Source organism: Branchiostoma belcheri, unplaced genomic scaffold (genome assembly GCF_001625305.1).
Source record: "Branchiostoma belcheri isolate BF01 breed outbred unplaced genomic scaffold, Haploidv18h27 scaffold45, whole genome shotgun sequence".
NCBI lineage: Eukaryota > Metazoa > Chordata > Leptocardii > Amphioxiformes > Branchiostomatidae > Branchiostoma > Branchiostoma belcheri.
Genome location: NW_017804076.1, coordinates 2,058,772 through 2,076,438, shown reverse-complemented (window position 1 = coordinate 2,076,438; position 17,667 = coordinate 2,058,772). Strand labels below are relative to the sequence as shown.

The 17,667-nt window shown below is 41.6% G+C and overlaps 1 protein-coding gene across 3 annotated transcripts; it reads right to left on the bottom strand.

Annotated features, from left to right (window-relative positions):
* Positions 1–321: 321 nt before the first annotated feature.
* LOC109478762 (splicing factor 3B subunit 1) lies at positions 322–17,524 on the bottom strand. Of its 3 annotated transcripts, XM_019780516.1 has the most exons (24): positions 17,425–17,524; positions 15,245–15,426; positions 14,946–15,044; positions 14,614–14,731; positions 12,136–12,209; positions 11,520–11,604; positions 11,241–11,326; positions 10,658–10,910; positions 10,057–10,278; positions 9,575–9,696; positions 8,898–9,066; positions 8,598–8,728; positions 7,958–8,224; positions 7,385–7,655; positions 6,780–6,925; positions 6,161–6,307; positions 5,515–5,640; positions 5,047–5,268; positions 4,418–4,600; positions 3,700–3,932; positions 3,213–3,344; positions 2,503–2,775; positions 1,987–2,203; positions 322–1,643 (listed from the first exon to the last, which is right to left on the bottom strand). In XM_019780516.1, exons 1-24 carry the CDS (start codon positions 17,459–17,461, stop codon positions 1,485–1,487), a joined length of 3,954 nt encoding a protein of 1,317 aa, XP_019636075.1. In that variant the 5' UTR covers positions 17,462–17,524; the 3' UTR covers positions 322–1,484. The 3 variants fall into 3 exon arrangements, with proteins under 3 accessions (XP_019636075.1, XP_019636076.1, XP_019636077.1); XM_019780517.1 differs by lacking the exons at positions 14,614–14,731; positions 14,946–15,044; positions 15,245–15,426; positions 17,425–17,524 and adding an exon at positions 13,133–14,497; XM_019780518.1 differs by lacking the exons at positions 14,614–14,731; positions 14,946–15,044; positions 15,245–15,426; positions 17,425–17,524 and adding an exon at positions 13,129–14,496.
* Positions 17,525–17,667: the final 143 nt, after the last annotated feature.

Below are 17,667 nucleotides of genomic sequence, written 5' to 3'. Positions count from 1 at the left end.
GCATGGGGGCTAGTGGCTCAGGTCGTTTAGTGTGGGTCCTGGAAAGTCTGGCACCCAGGTTACTCCTAAAAACTGCTTTTGTCCTACACTGTTGATTATTCCACCTTACTAATGAATGAGAATGTTAAAACTTTTGTTTACGACAGATTTGTAACACACACATACGATGTTGTGGACAATTGATCTAAATCTAGGAGAAAAAAATTAGTTCATTTTTCTAGAATTCTCCCTTTCATCATGTTTGCATTTGATCTGAGAATAAGTTTTCTAAGACCACAACTTAAGTGATAAAAAGTGAACACAAAATGATGACAAAAGAAATGCAGACTTCAACATTTATTTTGTACAGAAGAGAGCTTTGACCCAATGCCCCATTATAATATTTCAACTGTCTTGTAATAACAAAGTCATGTATGTGACGCCACAATACACAGATTCCTCTGGGTTAGGTTTATAACTGTTAATGTTAGACCAGATCCGAGTACAATTTCCTACAAAAGTCACATTGGAAGTCTTTTTTGGGTGTCAGCTTCCCCGAATTGAAAGACAGCATATTGAGATCTGCAAAACCATAGGTTTTGAAAAAGAAGTTCTAATCAGTTGGGACAAATGTCTTCTGTTACAAACACATTTCTGTACTACATACTGGGGATTTGGGTGTTTATATATACAAAAGGTATGCAAGCTATGTCGACATACATAGAACGGCTAGCAAAAGTCCTGTTCATGATTAGTTCAAAATGTAACATTTTTTTTGCAACCTCCAAAGCAACAGCTGGTCTTTGCTGGATAAAACATCATCCATTTGTATCCACAATTGTTTCTCTAAAGTGAGAAAAAAAATGCCAGAACAGTTCAAAACGTTTAATTTTCTCAGCTTTTTAGGAACCAGCAATCTGTTTAGAAGATAACATACAATGTAAACTAACACTTCCACAGATGCTTTGCTGTTTTATGTGTCATCCATCATTTTTAAATACGACCCATTGTCTAAAGCTATCCTACTGAAAATTACAGATAAAATTTCCTACTTACCAAATGTCCTGTAATGTACATTAAACAGCATGAGCATCTCGGATGCTGTTTCAAGGATTCTTTTTTTTTCAAGCACAAAGAAAGTCTGGGCTAAGCTTAAAGCTGGTGACAATTCATGTAACTATCAATTTTGGCAGTAACACTTACAGTAACACGAACTAAATAATATCTTAGGTGTATCTTTATATCCTTAGATGGTATGACCGGAAAATAAGGCCTAACAGGCTGTAACTAGACTGGAGCTTTGGGATGGGCTAACATTTATCACTCGTATATCTTCCTATGTACCAGCATTTATGTGGTACAAGACACTCATAGAGTGTTTTATGTTAGCATTTATCTTTGTTGAGAATACTAGATGAGCGGCCAGCTAGATGACTAAAGTGATACAATTTCTGGACAGTGAACTTGAAAGTGTGAAATATCCTGATGCCGTTTTTGGGAAACTACTAGAGGAAGTATGTGAGCTCGTGACGGGTGTATGTGTTCTTGTCGTCGTCTGAGACCTTGGGATAGGCTGCCACGAGCGCGTCCTGGCCGCCGATGTACAAGTTGTTGTAGATTCTCCAGTACGTGTCGCGCACCTTCCTCGCAGGATGGAACAAGCCCTGTGGAGGTAAAAAAAGTTTTCTGTAATCTGAAGCTAAATGTTCTTGTACATTGTTACTACTGCATACACTTTAACCTACCTACTAAGGTAACTGTTTGGCACAGATTTTGTATTTATTATGGCGTTAGGCAGCAGGGATATGGTAAAATATGGTAGAATATGACTTTCGTACTCAAGGAAAGGAAGTATAATAAAAAATTGCAGCTATAAACTGAGAGGAATTCTCTTTTACTCTTTTTTCCATTGACTTATTTTCATAGAACACTTGAAGAGCAAACCATAAAGCTAATAAACTGATAAATCTAATAAAAAAACTGTACAAAAAAAGAAGCACATCTGACCTGCAGACAGTACTGTAAGAGTTTCCCCGGCCCCAGTGCTACTCTCAGCCCCTCCAGTGCGTCCATGACAGCCTGGATGACGTGAGGCGATGTTTCGAAGATGTTTGGCCACACGTAGTTGGCCAGGTGGACCAGCGCATCTTCGCAGCCGAACCCGTACACACCCAGGGACATGTGCTTGATGGCTGAGCAAGCCGTTTGTCTGTGAACCAGGTCTCTGTGAGGAAGACAGATAGAAGGGACAATGAATAAACAGGAGTTAGAGAAACTAATTGGCCAGGGGAGTTCGGCTACCGTACCCTACTGGCCAATCACTTCCTTTTTGGCTGAAATCTACAATCTACATCATAGGAAGGCCTTGTGGAGGCATTTTTTTTACAGCTATGCAAGGTTTTCTAACTGATACGGGAATCTGGTTACAGCTAATGCTATCTATTCTACCAAACGCCATTATGTGAAGACAAATGATATGGAACTATAACCATCTTTAGTCACAGTCAGAAGATGTGCGCTCACCTGTCCATGAGGGCATCCTCTAACAACGGAGTCACGGCGTAGATGTAGTCCTTTCCCATCTCACCGATGTACTCAAACAGGAAGGACAGCGACTTCAGCACGCCGTTCTGCACGTTCAGCTCGGGGACTCGGTACTCGTTCATCAGCGCCGGGAGGACTGTGAAGGGGGAGCACGTCTCTGCCACGATTGCTATGGCAACTGTCGTGCAGACGCGGTTCTGTCGCTCCTGGACCTTCAGGTTGTTGAGAAGTGTGGCCAGCACATCGTGAGGGCTGGGGGAGGAGAAAAGACAGTCAGCACCTTCACACCTTATATCTTTTCACTTCTTATATTTTGAGTAAGTAACTAAGAACAGGCTACATAAAGTCTTAGGCATCATCATGCGCACGAACAGTCATTTCTATGATTATTTCTAGGAGTTATTCCTATACGTTTTTTAAAGATTAAACAAAGGTCTGAAGCAGAATCATGTTATAAATCTGTTGGTTTGTGACACCCACATCAGTGTGGCAAGCCCACTGAGAAAAGCCTGACAATGGTTCTGAGTGCTCCACTTCATCTAGCATTTCATCTGTCCTCACAGACAATAGGACATCTGGTTGGATCATAGAGATGAATGCAACAGAAATAGATGATTTCTATTTTAACACTTAATTCTATCTATTCCATAAACCAATTAGGAAGGCATAAGTTAACAAACTTAACTCACCCGATAGCCTTGGCGATGTAGCCAAATGTGTTGACAGTTGCTCTCCTGATGGCTTTCTTGTGGGCTTTCAGCAACTCCAGCAGTTCAAAGCAAATCCTCATCCACTCACGAGCAGACACAAACTCTGAACCTCTGTAAAAGAACGGAAGAACTTCACAGAAAAGCTCATACCTATTCTTGACAAGACACCTTTAACATCTTTAAATGCCGACATCATTTGAAGCATTTTATGAAAGGCATTTGGTAAAAGTATGCTGAAACTAAATGATGAACCTTTTTCTCAATAGGGACAGAATATAGTTCCTTCTATACAACAATGAAAACCTCAGTCTGACGTGCTTTCTCAGCAGAGACGTCCTTGTCTCTGACAGGGATAACTTTGTCATCATCATAGGCAAACGACCTAGTGAATTAGCTAAACCGTATAGCCTTGCTATTGGGTTTAACTAATATACTAACCACCACATATAGGACAAGAACTACTGACCTGTCTGCAATTCTTCCCACCAGGTCGATGCAGTTCTCCTGCACTTTCTCGTGACGGTTCTTCAGGATGGGTGTCAGGCGTGGCAGCAGGTCCTTGATGGGGGGAGTCATTTTCTGCATGCCGATGACGTTGACAATGGCCTTCAGGGCACCGAGAATTGAACCCAGAACCTCTGGGTACTCTTCTCCCAGGTACTCATAAAGTACCACTCCCAAATGGCCCATCAGTTTTTCCTGTCAAAGAAAACATGAATACTTTAACATACTACTTAGGTAGAACAAATACTTAGGTAGAACAAAAACTGATCTCTTAAAGTTCATATATTTTCCCAATAAGCAGATACACTTTAGGATGCCATTTACTTAAAGATAAAAGACAGTGCTGCACATACCACATAAGACTTAAGAGATATGGCAGCCAGGAGAGCTTTCTGTTGCTAGGATACCATGCCTCAGTCTGACGTGCTTTCTCAGCAGAGACCTTAGCCTCTGACAGGGATAACTTTGTCATCATCACAGACATAAAAATGGTTTCATGCTTAGATTTTTGTTCAGTAGTGTGGCATTCAATTTCTTCTCAGCCCTTGAACAATTTAAAATCATGTTGACATACCTCTGAAAAAGCAATGCTTATATGCAACAGGTAGACTGACACTTTTTACTGTTTACTCGTTTTTTTTTTACTGAATGAAGAAACAAAGAACAGTGGTTTGACCCACCTCCTGACAGGTCTTCATCACCACGGCGATGCGAGAGATGAGGTCAGCGGCTTGCTGACGGACCTTGGCTGCCTTGTTGTTCAGACGCCACAGGATGGTACCACAGATCTGGGGCAGGTAGGGCTTCACACGCTTGGCCAGGGCATTCACAATGGTGCCGAAACCATTCAGCATCACAACATCCTATGTGAGAGAGACACATCTAATTTAGGAACCTGTATTTGCCTACATTTCAGAAACCCAACAAAAATAAACACAATTGAAACCCACAGGAACTAGATGAGAGGTATCTTTACAGGGTTTGTTAACCTTGTTTGTCATACTTGTAACAGTGACCACCTCTGCATAGAGACCACCTAGCCATTGTGTGTCCACTTTAAGATGGTAGATTTGTGTGTTTTGTGATATAAGGCTGGCTCTAGCTATTTATTGTTGGTACCAAAAAATAAAGGGACTCCTTGGGTAGCTTGCTTTGAGATTATTGTACAGTATGAAATCATGGCAAAAATGTGGTAAAAAAAATGGCAGTATATGTCACTACCAGACAGATTTCCTCATCCAGAATATTTTTTGGTTTTGCTGGCTCGAAAGAGGGTGCCTTTAAGAGCTTGAATAGGACACAAGCCCACCTCTGTAGTCTGTTCCTGGAAGGCGTACAGGATGCCGTCGATGAGCTGTTCCTCCAAGCGGGAGTCGATGTCGGCTGCCCCCAGGTTGGCCATGATCTTCTCGATGGTCTCCATCACCATCTTCCTGTACTGCTCAGCCTCGTCCTTCAGGTCATCCACGATGCGACTGATGATCTCCGCTGCACCAACCTTGTTGGCGATCTCCACTGTCGTGTCTACAAGCTGTCAGGTAGGAAAATAAATCTCTTTACTTCTTAGATTCAATAAAATGTAGTGAAACAGAACCATGTTAGACCTGGGAAAAGTAATGTTGTGTTTACTATTACAGTCCTGAAAAAATGGCTCGGTAGGTAGGGATTCACTTTTTGCAATTGTTTTTTTTATATAGGAAATCTTTGGTTAATCATTCTCTCTATGTTTGAAAAGCACATCATGAGAAAGCTAAAGAACCAAGGAAGAGCCGCTGACCTGTCTGTAGTTCCTCCTGTCCAGGGCCATCCTGTGCTGCCAGAAGTGTTTGAAGAAAGGCGGCAGGATCTCTTCCCGGATGTACTGGGGCTCCACACCATCTGTAGCACAGCACTGCTTCACTACCTGTAACACAACACAGCCTGCTCACAGAAAAGGTGGATCTTTCCTTAAATATTACCATAACTGTTATCATGAACATGTGTACAGGACATAGAAATATTCAAATGAATCAAATATTGCTTCCTGTTTAGTGACTTTTACTTGAATACACAAATAATTTGACAAGTATTATAGTCATCTCATAATTTTACTAGTCATCTCATTAGTCACATTCAATATATCTGATTCTATATATATTGCACATGATAATGAACCATTGAGCCACAATAGCAGCCTGTTGTTGCTAGGATACAATGCCTCAGTCTGACGTGCTTTCTCAGCAGAGACTTTAGCCTCTGACAGGGATAACTTTGTCATCATCACAGACAATATTTTGTACCAAATGGCTTAGACATATTTCGTCTACTTTTGAGAAAGGGTAAAGACCATGACTCGATTTGCTATCTGTACTCCTACTCCCTCTTTCTTACCTTTTACCAGGATGTGCAACTAGGAGTAAAGATTTAAGTAGAAGGATACTCACTTTCAACACAATTTTCTTCATTTCCTCATCAGGAGACTGGAACTCTCGGATCAGGATGAGCATCACTTCACGGGTGTAGTAGCTGGCGTACTCTGCGTCCATGAGGGGGATCAGGTAACCAATGGCCTTCAGGAAGGCGGCTAGACCCTGTGGTGCAGGACAGCACATTGGGGTTAGACTCCTATTCATTTCTACATATAGCACATGGTATTGAAGAGCAAGGAAAACTTTCTATGCCTAGGATACAATGCCTCAGTCTGACGTGCTTTCTCAGCAGAGACCTTAGCCTCTGACAGGGATAACTTTGTCATCATCACAGACAATTTTCATATGATTCTTCGGCTTCAGTTCTCAAAACAATTTCCTTCAAGTTCATGCTTCAATTACTCAAACGACACTTTTGGTCATGTAATTAAAAACACCTGTAAAAACAGTAATCGCTACCAGATATAGAAGTGATTTTCTCACTCTGGGACAGACTGAACCCAACCATATGCACTACAACCTACAAACAGGAATACCAAAAATAATACCTGCATTTTTCATGGAGGTAATCATATCTTTACAGTACATGCCATTACAGTATAGGAGTACTATTAAGAGAGAAATTGGTCCTAACCTTTCCTCTGTGCTGGCGGATACCCTTCCAGAGGGGTTTGAGAACACTGTCAAACGACTCAATGCCATAGGGTGTGGCAGCCTCAGCCAGGGCAGCCAAGGCCAACGCAGTGATGGTACGTACTTTCTGCTGCTCATCTACCAGACCTGGAGAAAAGATAGACAGTTTTGTAAAAAAGATCTACATAGATTTTTGAAAAGCTTGACATAAGTACCATAGGAGTGTCTGCTGATACATTGTATAAAAGACAAGTGTATGGTTGAATATGAATCTACAAGATGGACCTTATCAAATTCATATGAATAGCTACTTGTTGTATCAATGTCTCAGTCTGACGTGCTTTCTCAGCAGAGACATCCTTGTCTCTGACAGGGATAACTTTGTCATCATCACAGACATAAAAGAGAGATTCCCCCCCCCCAAAAAAAAACTTTCAAGCAAAAGGAATAAAGAGTCTGTTGCAGAAGAAATAAAGAATTCTAAGCCCCGATATTCAATGTGAACACTACTCCGCAGTATGTATTATACTGTTTTCTTTTTCTTGTAAATTACCGATTCTCTATCGTTATGCAGCAGAAACAATGGCTGAAATAAGAAGCACCTACCATGTTCAATGATCTCCACCAAGTTCTTGAGGTGAGGTAGGATGGCACAGCCCATGAGGATGGCGATCTGCTGCACGATTTTAATACCTGTGTGGCGAGCCTGCCACGACTTCTTACTCCTGCACACGGCCTTCAGGAAGGGCAGGAGGGACGGGATGCCCAGAGCAGATGCCACCACGGCAAACGCACGCGCTGTGGTGTTACGCACGTACTCGTCCAAGTTGTCAATGTCGGGACGCATGGTGGAGATCATGGTGGCCAGGCCGGCGGCCTGAAATTATAAAAATTAAATTTTTATTACAGCTTTTTTTTCAACAAGATACAAAAACCCATCTTTTTCTGTTCTACAAGTTGTCAACATCACAAAAACAACAAAAATTCACCAGTCAGTTACATGAGGGATAAACACTAAGAGAAATGTACCAGATACCTTTGACCCAGTGTAGATGTCACACTTCAGAGAAGCCACAGTGACAAGTCTCACTGTGTCAGTCTACTGAGGAAGACCAGAGCGACTGGTCGAAGTTCTAGGTGAGAGATTTGTTGGATCAAAAGTTTTAACTTTAAACAGACCTTCGCCAAGTTGGAGATGATCTCCCTGCCCTCCACACGAGCGTAGTAGTCCTCATCGATGAGCAGCGGCTCGATCACCACCAGGATCTTGTGCACGTAGGGTCGCACCAGGTCGTCCAGCTTGTACAGGATGCGGTCGATCACCTTGACCAGCAGATGGCGCTCCTGATCCTCCAGCGTGGGAGACATCAGCAGGGGCAGGATCTGGTTAAACAGCGGGCCGGCCCCAAACTCACGCGCCTTGTCTGTGATCTGTCTCAGGGCAGCCTGCAAATGTTTTTTTCAACAATTAGAATGACAAATTGAATAAAGCCGTCTACCTAAACAAACTTTATGTACAGGTAAGCAGTTAGGTACATGTACAGGTCTGATCTTATACCCGAACAATTCAACAAATTAACATGTTCTTCTAAAATAACAAGAAACATCAATGAACATGTATGTTTATGTTTATGGAGAATTCTCAGACAAAACATGGGCAAAATAAGATGTTTTAGTTTTCATCCACTACATTAGTGGCCTTATGCAACACAAACTGACCAAAGTGTCAACATGGGAGAGCATACCTAATATGAAACAGATCTTTTTGTTAAAACTGTCAATCTGTAGATCTATAACACAAACACACTGTTTTGCTTACCTTCCTCATAGGTGGAGTGCCATTCTTGATCTTCAGGAGGAGCTTCATGATCTTCCTCTCTTTCTGTTCCTCAGCACTGAGGGTGGACTCGTCAACATCCACCAACAGCTTGTCGAAGTACTGCACATCATCTGGAAGGAACAAACAGTTTTCTCTTCAAGATCCCACCTTAAGAAGATCAAAGGCATCCAATGCAATTTCAGGGTAGCAAAACTGAATTTCCCAGTAATCCTTTTAATGTACTAAGTTGAATCAATCCTATCCCTAAGCATACCGATATCTGTGAGGCAAAAATCTTACCTGGTTTGAGGAAGGGTAAGTTCCCAGAAGGCTGATCTGTCAGCTGTTTCAGGCTCTTGTCCTCCACCTGGATATGGAAGCCTGTCATACCCCCCATGGGTGTGGGAGTGGCTGTCAGCTTCCTGGCCGGGGTACGGATGGGAACGTAGCCAGCTGGGGGAGCCAAGGTCTGCAAGGAAACAACATTTCACTGTGAGGTTTAACCTTCTTCCTGCTACAGTAGGCTTCTGGCATCACATTTGTAAAGGGTCAGACAGCAAGGAGCAGACATTACAAGTAGCAGGGTGCATTCTTACAGCATAAATTGTTGGTCTACGTTTGTGTATTATTTGAGACTAGCTATTTGAGACTTTATACCATGCAGTTTGCCTCTATTTATGCTACAGAAAAACTACCCAAGAAGACATCTCAGGGATTGATAATATCTGATGTTGACAAAATTACAATAGACAGGATTCTTAATGCTTGTCTCCATGTGAAAAATTATCTAAGAGACCACTAAGATGTTACTAAGAGGTGGTCCTTATGCAGAGGTGGTCACTTGTACTGGCTTGACTGTAGTGTAAACTTTTACATTTAATAAACTTGCTTATGAGTATTGTCCTGATGGGTATAATGTTGGAATGAGTGAGCATAAACTTATAACACTGTGTGGAGAGAAAGACTGTTTTACTAACCTTGTACCCCTCAGGCAACATGGCGTCAAGTTCCTCGTCTGTCAGAGGCCTGTTCCTCTCGTCAATCTCCCGCTCCCAGCGCCACGCCTGCATCTGTTCTGGAGTCATCTGCATGATGTGACCTGTTCACAGGAAAATATCATATTTACTACTCCATTAAATAATTTATCATCCTTATTTCAATAGATTCACATTTGTTAAGGTACTAGAGGCATAAAAGTTGTGATAACTTGAGTGTAACCTACAAGTGGATTCATTAACAACCACAAACATGCACCGCTAAGATGCCATAAGATCTGTTCAGAGAAAAATGTCATATCATGCTTACAAATTCCAGAAAGTCAGCAAGTGGATCTGATGAAAATTGAGGAGTTTGACCAAAATTTATGGTGAATTCCCTTTGTGTTGGAATTAAGTTTAACTTTACCAATAGTTTACCAACACAGACTAGCTTTCGTTTGAGAAGTAGAATCACTACATACCTGGAGTTGGGGTGGCCATGTTCATGGCCTTTGGTCCTGTCGGGGTGATGCCCTGTCCCAGCATGGGCGTGGCCGGCCCAGGTGTTCCCACAGGTGTCTCGTCCCACCTGGAGCGCCGCTTGCTCGCGTTACCAGGTGTGGGTGTCTCCGAGATCACCCCGTCACCCATTCCACGGTCGGTACGGGGAGTCTCAGCCCACCCACTGCCATGTCCAGGGGTTTCTGGTGTGGTAAAAATAAACTGTTATGTAGGAACAACAGGATCCTTGATATTATTACGTGTTTGGATGGTTTTGGATGATATTTGGTATGTGGGTTGGTCTTGGGAAAAGGTTAAAGTCAGTTATGAGCCATCTGGCGGCTTTCCGTCATATCATGAATAATAACATTATGCATTACTAAGAAACACCCAGTTCTGTTATGAATATCAAAAGCAACATTATCTGGACAATTAACAACTCTTCACAGTCTATGAGAAGCATTAAGTTTTCTAACATGTCCAAAGGCTAATGTGGGAAGCTACCAAGATCCCAGGCCTTAAAGTGTTATGATAAGTGCTAGTTTAAGGTAAGGTTTACACAAATAATTGTTCCACACTCACCTCTTTCAGTCTTGGGGGTTTCGTCCCATCTGTTTCTCCGAGCGCTGGGTGTGGCGCGTGGCGTCATCCCTCCAGCTCCCGGTGTGTCGTGGCCAGGTGTACGGCCAGGTGTGGTGGCTCCAGGTGTGGCATGTGCAGGTGTCTCCGCCCAGTTCCGTGTGCTCTGGCCAGGTGTGGCACCTGGTGTCTCTCCACCTTTGGGCCGACCGGGGGTTTCGTCCCATCTGGTCTGGGCTGGGGTGTGGGACGGAGTCTAGAAAAAAGCAACAAAAAATATGATTATGTTTAGATGTCATAATCATCATTCAGCTGAACTTGTGACAATAAAATACCTTCAAGCAGCATATCGGCAGTTTCTATTGCGCATGCACAAAACCTGTAAGTATTGTGCATAGCACTTTGGCAGACAGTCTTGTTAAAGGTCGTATTTGGGTATTTAAGGATGACATTCCATGTATAGTTTTCAACTGTTGTTCAGAAAGGCAAAAATTCTGATGCAACGTGGACCAAACATCCTATGAAAAATGGGAAATTCTGCATAAAAATCTACATTTCAAAAGACTGACAAAGCTATGATACGTACATCAGCTTGGTCCCAACTGGACATCTTCTTCTTGGGTGTGGCAGAAGGTGTCTCATCACCTGTCTGGTCCCAGCGTCGCCTCTTAGCTGTAGGTTAAAATGAACATACTCATTAATATCTCTAAAATTACTCACAACTCTTAACATAAATGTTAGTTTGTATTGAAACACAGAAGACCTTTTTGTTTACTATGATATGAATCACTGAACAGAGGATAATCTGTACAACACAAATTGTACGACTGTACAGAAGTATGTAACTGTATCTACAACAACTTACTGGCTTTGGGCTTCTCCTCTGCCACTTTGTTGACTTGCAGATCTCCTGTCTTCTGCTTCTGTAGAATTTCCTCCCGCACTGCACGCTGCAAACATAGCAACAGCACACAGTTAAAGATTTTCTTCCACTTTCAAGATTAAAGTACTCATTGTTTCTGTACATTTTGAATAGTCTACATTGTAACTGGACATTGCATACAAAGGGCTCGAAATACTGGGTGCATATGCACCTTGGTACAGCTGAAATCAGAACTGTGCTGTACTGGTCCATGTTGTACTGGTCCATGTACTAGGTTTATGTATAGGTGTATGTGGATTTCTAGTTACTGCATTGACTGTTACCACATATGACGCATAAAAGAAATAATGGCAGTGGTCTGAACAGCCATAGTATGATCCATACTTTTAGATTTTGAGTAGTGCAGGTGCTCCTTCGATGTTAGTAATGTTACGCAGGTATGCAGAAAAAATGTATTTCAAACCCTGATACACTACATGATTTATTCACTGCTAAAGCGTCAAGCCATGAAATACAATTTTAAAACATCCACAAAACTAATATCCAATCTTGGAGTAAGGCTGACTGTAATGTAATCATGGAAAGTAACACTACAAACCTCATCTTTCTTGAGAGCGGCCTCCCGCATGACATCCTGGTACGTTCTCACCGTGGGGTCGGGAGTCTTGCCACCTACACAGCAACAAAGAAAACGTCATGGGAGAGAAAAGATAAAAGCGTTAGTAAAGTGAGACAAAGCAACAACAAAGCATACTCTCTAAGACTTCGCCCAGCCTTCCACATTCTTCAAGAGAAAATACTGGAGACACAAGTGAAGTACATAATCCTCATTACACTTAGACAGTTTTCTTGAAAATAAAGTTTTCTTTAAGACCCAAAGATTTTATGGAAAAAATGAATTCTGGGTGGTCATCTCAGAGAGCATACTCACATACAACTCTACATAAGTTCAACAAAAAGTTAAATATAATAATGATATGAACTTGCATTCAGCTATATTTTCAAAATAAAAGTCCTGCAAGCATCACAACTAGACCTGTGACCTTTCTTAAATCAAAAAGAATGTTGGCAAGGTGTGCCTTATGATTTGTCTCGAGTTTTGAAGGCATGGAATGTGGTCTGTGGGTTTCTCTGTCTACAACCTCTACAAGAAGACATTCATGTTGCAATGTAATGCCCTGTTCTTGGTAGGGCTGTAGATCCAGGGAAACCTTTGTGTTGCCAGCAGGTACAAGTTATGCATACAAAATGGCAAGAACAGGACTTCATGATTCTAGTGGTACAATATAATACTGAACAGATGCCCCCAAAGGTGTAAGAATGTTCAACAAAATCTTATTAAAGACTTTTTCTTCACAAACATTGCTTTGGACATAAGAACTTGTTGAGAAATTTCGGTAAATACTGTTTTCTTTCACCAGTTTGGGGGCAACGGTTCCAAATTCCGTCTAAATACATGAACGACACTTGGCATCAAATCTCATGAATACACAAGGAAAGAACACAAAGGCAGCCATCTTTATGGGATGGTGCAGCATCCACAGGAACAGTAGAAGTGCGGATGTGTAGATGGCGGTGGCGGTTTATATACCTACTGTGTCCTGCCAACGGCCTCAAACCATCGCTACCAACTCTTCCGCATCTGCAAAGAGCAGGCTTCCGCCTAAACATATTACCTCAAGGAGTTAATAGACCACAACAAGGACCTACCAACTATCACAATGAATCTACAAATTACACTTCGAGACAGAGCAAATTTGGACAACACCAATCACATTTAAAAGCCAGAAGCTTACGATGTTATTTTTCTGACTCCTTCGGCATGCGTTTGGTTACAGCTGGTACATACAGTTCTGACGTGCTTTCTAAAGTAAAAGGTTGGCTGTTTTCTTGACAAATTGCTGTTAAGAGTATTTTTTTCAAAAGCTTTTTGAATGATACTGTGACTACTTCAGGCAAAGTTGTTTCTGTGGTTCCTACTCATATAGCCAATACATTAGTTTACAGTCTGAACAAGCTATGGACAAGAGCTAACAGTTTTTGTTTGGCCAATAGTTTCTTTTCAAGCAACCCTGCACCATGTCCTGTGTGCTAACCGTTGTTTTCTCAGAGGAAGGATGCTGTTGGAAGAAAATTGGAAGGTACGTTAGTATGTGTTCTTTGCAAGTTTCTTATTGATACTCATGTATAACATGGATGCTTGAGAAGTACCGACATGATGCTAAGAAAGTTTGGCCGCCTTCTTAGCATCAGTGCCACATGACAGAGAGAAAACATTTGGTGTGCGGTTCACAACAAAATCTTTCACGCAAAAGAGACTCGCTCCATGCAGTATAGATTCACTAGAAGACACAACAGACTATTGGAAGTTAAAGATATATCAGAAAATCTGAGACTGTCCCAAGCTGTACTTACCCAGGCTTACAGTATCATCAACAGTAAATAATTGGTTTATTTCTGTACATTGTCTAGAAATGGATGAACAGTTCATTTAAATTTCTTGTAAAAGAAGGGATTTCATTGTTTAAGTTCTCTTATTCATGGGAAACAACATTTCATTGTATACACTCACCAATGTGACACATATCTTACCACGTTAGATTTTTTTTCCAAAGAGATAATGTATGTGAAGAAGTAATAATATCTATTTCCAGATCCAGATTGAAAGATGGATCATAAACCATAAACCTGGGTAGCACAGCTGGGACATATCTGAGAATATAACAGGACCTACCTGTCATTTACTGTTGGCATAACACTCGTCAAGTGAGAGACTGCTTCTGGAACTTTCTCAATGTAACAAGGACTTTCTTCCACACCACTTTCACAGCAGTACTTAGCAACACACACTTGCCTGGCCAATCATTAAATAGTGTTAATATGAATGGAGAAAATACATAAGGAGTCATGTTTCAAACATGCTCTTTTAAACTTTTTAAAAAAAATTTTAAAGGGGAGGGTATTTTAGATAACTGGCAACAGGCATGTGTATGCCCACACACCACTGGTTCATAGGTAATGTTGTACGTAATAGCAGCTTTTCAATGCCATGAGAATAAAGATGACCACACTCTACCTTCAGCGAAGGGGTCGAATCGCTCGGGCGAAATGATGAGGTTGCGGCGGCGGGCCCTGTACTCGTCTTCCCGCTCTGCGATGGTTCGGACGCGGTGTTCAGCGAACGGGTCATAGTTCTGGTGAAGGGAAGGAAATGTGAACCTCAATAATCATCACATGAAAAACTATTAGTTCTGCTGCAGTACCAAAGAAAGTAACAAGGGGGCCAACTTGTCCCTTATTTTGCCACTGACCACACAATTATCATTACAAAATCTAACAACAATAAAACAGGATGGATTTTGACATGTAAATGACAGTGAAAGATGAGTATTTTAGCTAGTGTCTTACCTGTTCAGCCTGTGGGATGTCGTTAAGTAAAGCGGCTGGTGCTGTGTAGGTAGACCTCTTGGCCAGCACACTGCCTGTGTAGTCATCTTCATCATCATCCTGAAAGAAATCAAGAAAGTATAAGTGTAAGTCCTACCCGACTGAAGACTCTAATCTACTCTACTTTATATAGACAACATGAAAACTTACTAAATATTAAGATTGCAACAAGATTACAATGCAGGCACTAGGCTGCTACTAGCTGATAGTAAATAGCTGATGAAAATTTAAATTTGTTCTTGAAATAAAACCTCCCATACCTGGATGTCATTTGCAGGAATGGAGGTGACATATCCCTCGAACTTGCTGTTGGTGCCGCCGTAGATTTCCTGGTCAAAGTGACCGTGTGACGTCAGGCCGACGCGATCATTCTCCGGTGGTTCTTCTTCACGTACGTTACCAGACTTCTTGGCCTGGATCTGTCTGATTTGTTCTTCAAATTCTACAAGATGAAAAAACAACAAGAAGCCATAGGTGACAATTCTCCGTGAAGTATTATATATTGCAACAAAAAGAAGTAGCCATTGGCGACAATTCTCTGTGAAGTGTGATAAATCGAACAAAGAAAAATTGTTTAAACGTGCGTCGGCTCAGTCATCTTAAGACGCAACAACCAATCAGAGATGCGAGATGCCGACACCTGACGCGGGAAGGGCGCGCGATGCCCGAAATATTTTTGCGTCAATATTCAGCGCCGTGATTCAAGAGATTAATACCCGGAAACAATTTCTTTTCTTGTTTTGAACGCATTAACATGCATTTACGCTAATCTAGTATGATTCAGGGTTACTTTTTTTTTAACCTGCCATGGCCAGATTATCTAAAGATGTGTGTATTGTGTGTACAATCTATAGAAAGAGAAATATACATCAGGTCCGATCATCCGATTTTCACGTTTCGGTTTTATGGACTCGGTTCATGAACGTATTTTGGTTTGGCTCCTGGAATGTGCGAAAAAAATGACTCCCGGGACTGTCTACAGGGAACACTCGCACATTCGCGGTGTATCTGGACAGCGCGACTGGTCGGCATTAGCGCAGTAACAGTTGCATAAACGGACGAAACCATTTCAAAGAAATGGGGATGTTTCGAAAATAACCATTTACTCCAATATCAAAACAGCTACGGTAAAAATAAAAAGACGTGCATCATCCTGGACATAATGCAACACCACATGCGAAATTACACAGAAATGCGACGTACGGAAGAATGCGTTTTGGCTGCGAACATCTTCAAAAAAACTTGGCATCTCTTAACCATGGACAAAAACATCTCGAACCACTTATAAAAACCACCCCGTATCTGCATGAACTTTTACCCCCCCCCACTGCTATTCCAAACAACGCGTTTTTCTGGACCATTCCAATTCGCCTCGTAATTGTAGGGGTGCGTCTGCGATATTACATTGACCGCGAGAGCAGCAACGGCAAAAATACACATTCGTGCATCAACACGGGCATGCCCGGGGACGGCGTATAAAATTGCGTGCCGATTACACAAAGAGAACCCAGTGTTTTGACTGCGAACATGAAAAATCAGCCGATTACAACACTCCGTCCGGAGGTCCTGACCTCCTTCACGGAGTAACAACGAAAATATTTTATACACAATGTGACATTACAGTACCAAACATAATTTGTTTTTGTTACATTGGATTTCTTTCCCCATGGCACCCAAATTGGAGGCATTTGAAGTACTAGTACTCATCATGTATAACCGTGTTAGCAGAATGTCCTGTGCCTGCCCAAAACCTGTAAATGCACAAGATATTGTGCATTTAGGATGACATACTATATGAAAAGACTATACTTTTCAAATGTCCTTGAACTAGATATTGTCTGCAACAAGCAAGCCAACAAAAAACGTGAAAAATCTGGATTCCTTGCTGGTGCAGTCCATTGTGCCGATGTGCTACAATTGCAAGAAGGAACCTTGGACATATCTGCTTGGCATTACTAGTTTGGCATAAGTCATCAAGAACTTTCAGATCAAGTTTTATACCCGCGATGGTCGTTTCGGTCTGGGCACTTTATAATCAAATTGAAACAAAAACATGCACAAGATTTTCCGTAACCAGAGTCCTTTTGTGGACAAATTTCCCCACCGTTCCTGTAGACTATGGGTCCTCCTAGACACTTACATTTTCATCTTAATTATTGATGGACGGAAGTACCGGCAAAATATCGTATCTAAGACTCAGACTACGTTGATTTCCTGCAAATTTCTCCTTCCAAAAAAAACACGCATGCGTTACGCTAAAATTTTGTGACGCCATTTTGGAAAATCTGTGTCGGGGAGACCAGAAACCAAACGCTTATAAACAGTATATTCAACAACATAGAGCCACATAACACACATCAGCATGATCTATAAACTCTATAGACCATTCCCTGAGGAAAATATTTGGCGCAAAACTTAAAGTTACGAGAATTCAGCCTACCTTCGACAGTGGTCGGCGCTACTCCTGTAGTAGCCATCGTGCAAAGCCGAAAAAATCGATCCCACAATGCCCCGCGGTCGACGTCGTCCCTTCGTCTTTGCTCGGAAATCTTCGGAATCAGAAAAAAATGATTCTTTTCAAAAATCTAAAAAGTTTGAGCACTGTTTGATGTAGAATTTATGATATCATCATTTAAAAAGAATCTTCTTTTGTTTTGTCATTATTTAGTTTATTTTTAAGTTA

Bases quoted from the DNA above. Each gene is read 5' to 3' on its own strand.
- LOC109478762 (XM_019780516.1), bottom strand. From the start codon at position 17,461: ATGGCTACTACAGGAGTAGCGCCGACCACTGTCGAAG. The intron at 9,067-9,574 runs GTTAGTAAAACA...GTTTCCTTGCAG, and splicing joins TGTTGCCTGAGGGGTACAAG to ACCTTGGCTCCCCCAGCTGG. The intron at 2,776-3,212 runs GTGAGTTAAGTT...CTCCTCCCCCAG, and splicing joins TACATCGCCAAGGCTATCGG to CCCTCACGATGTGCTGGCCA.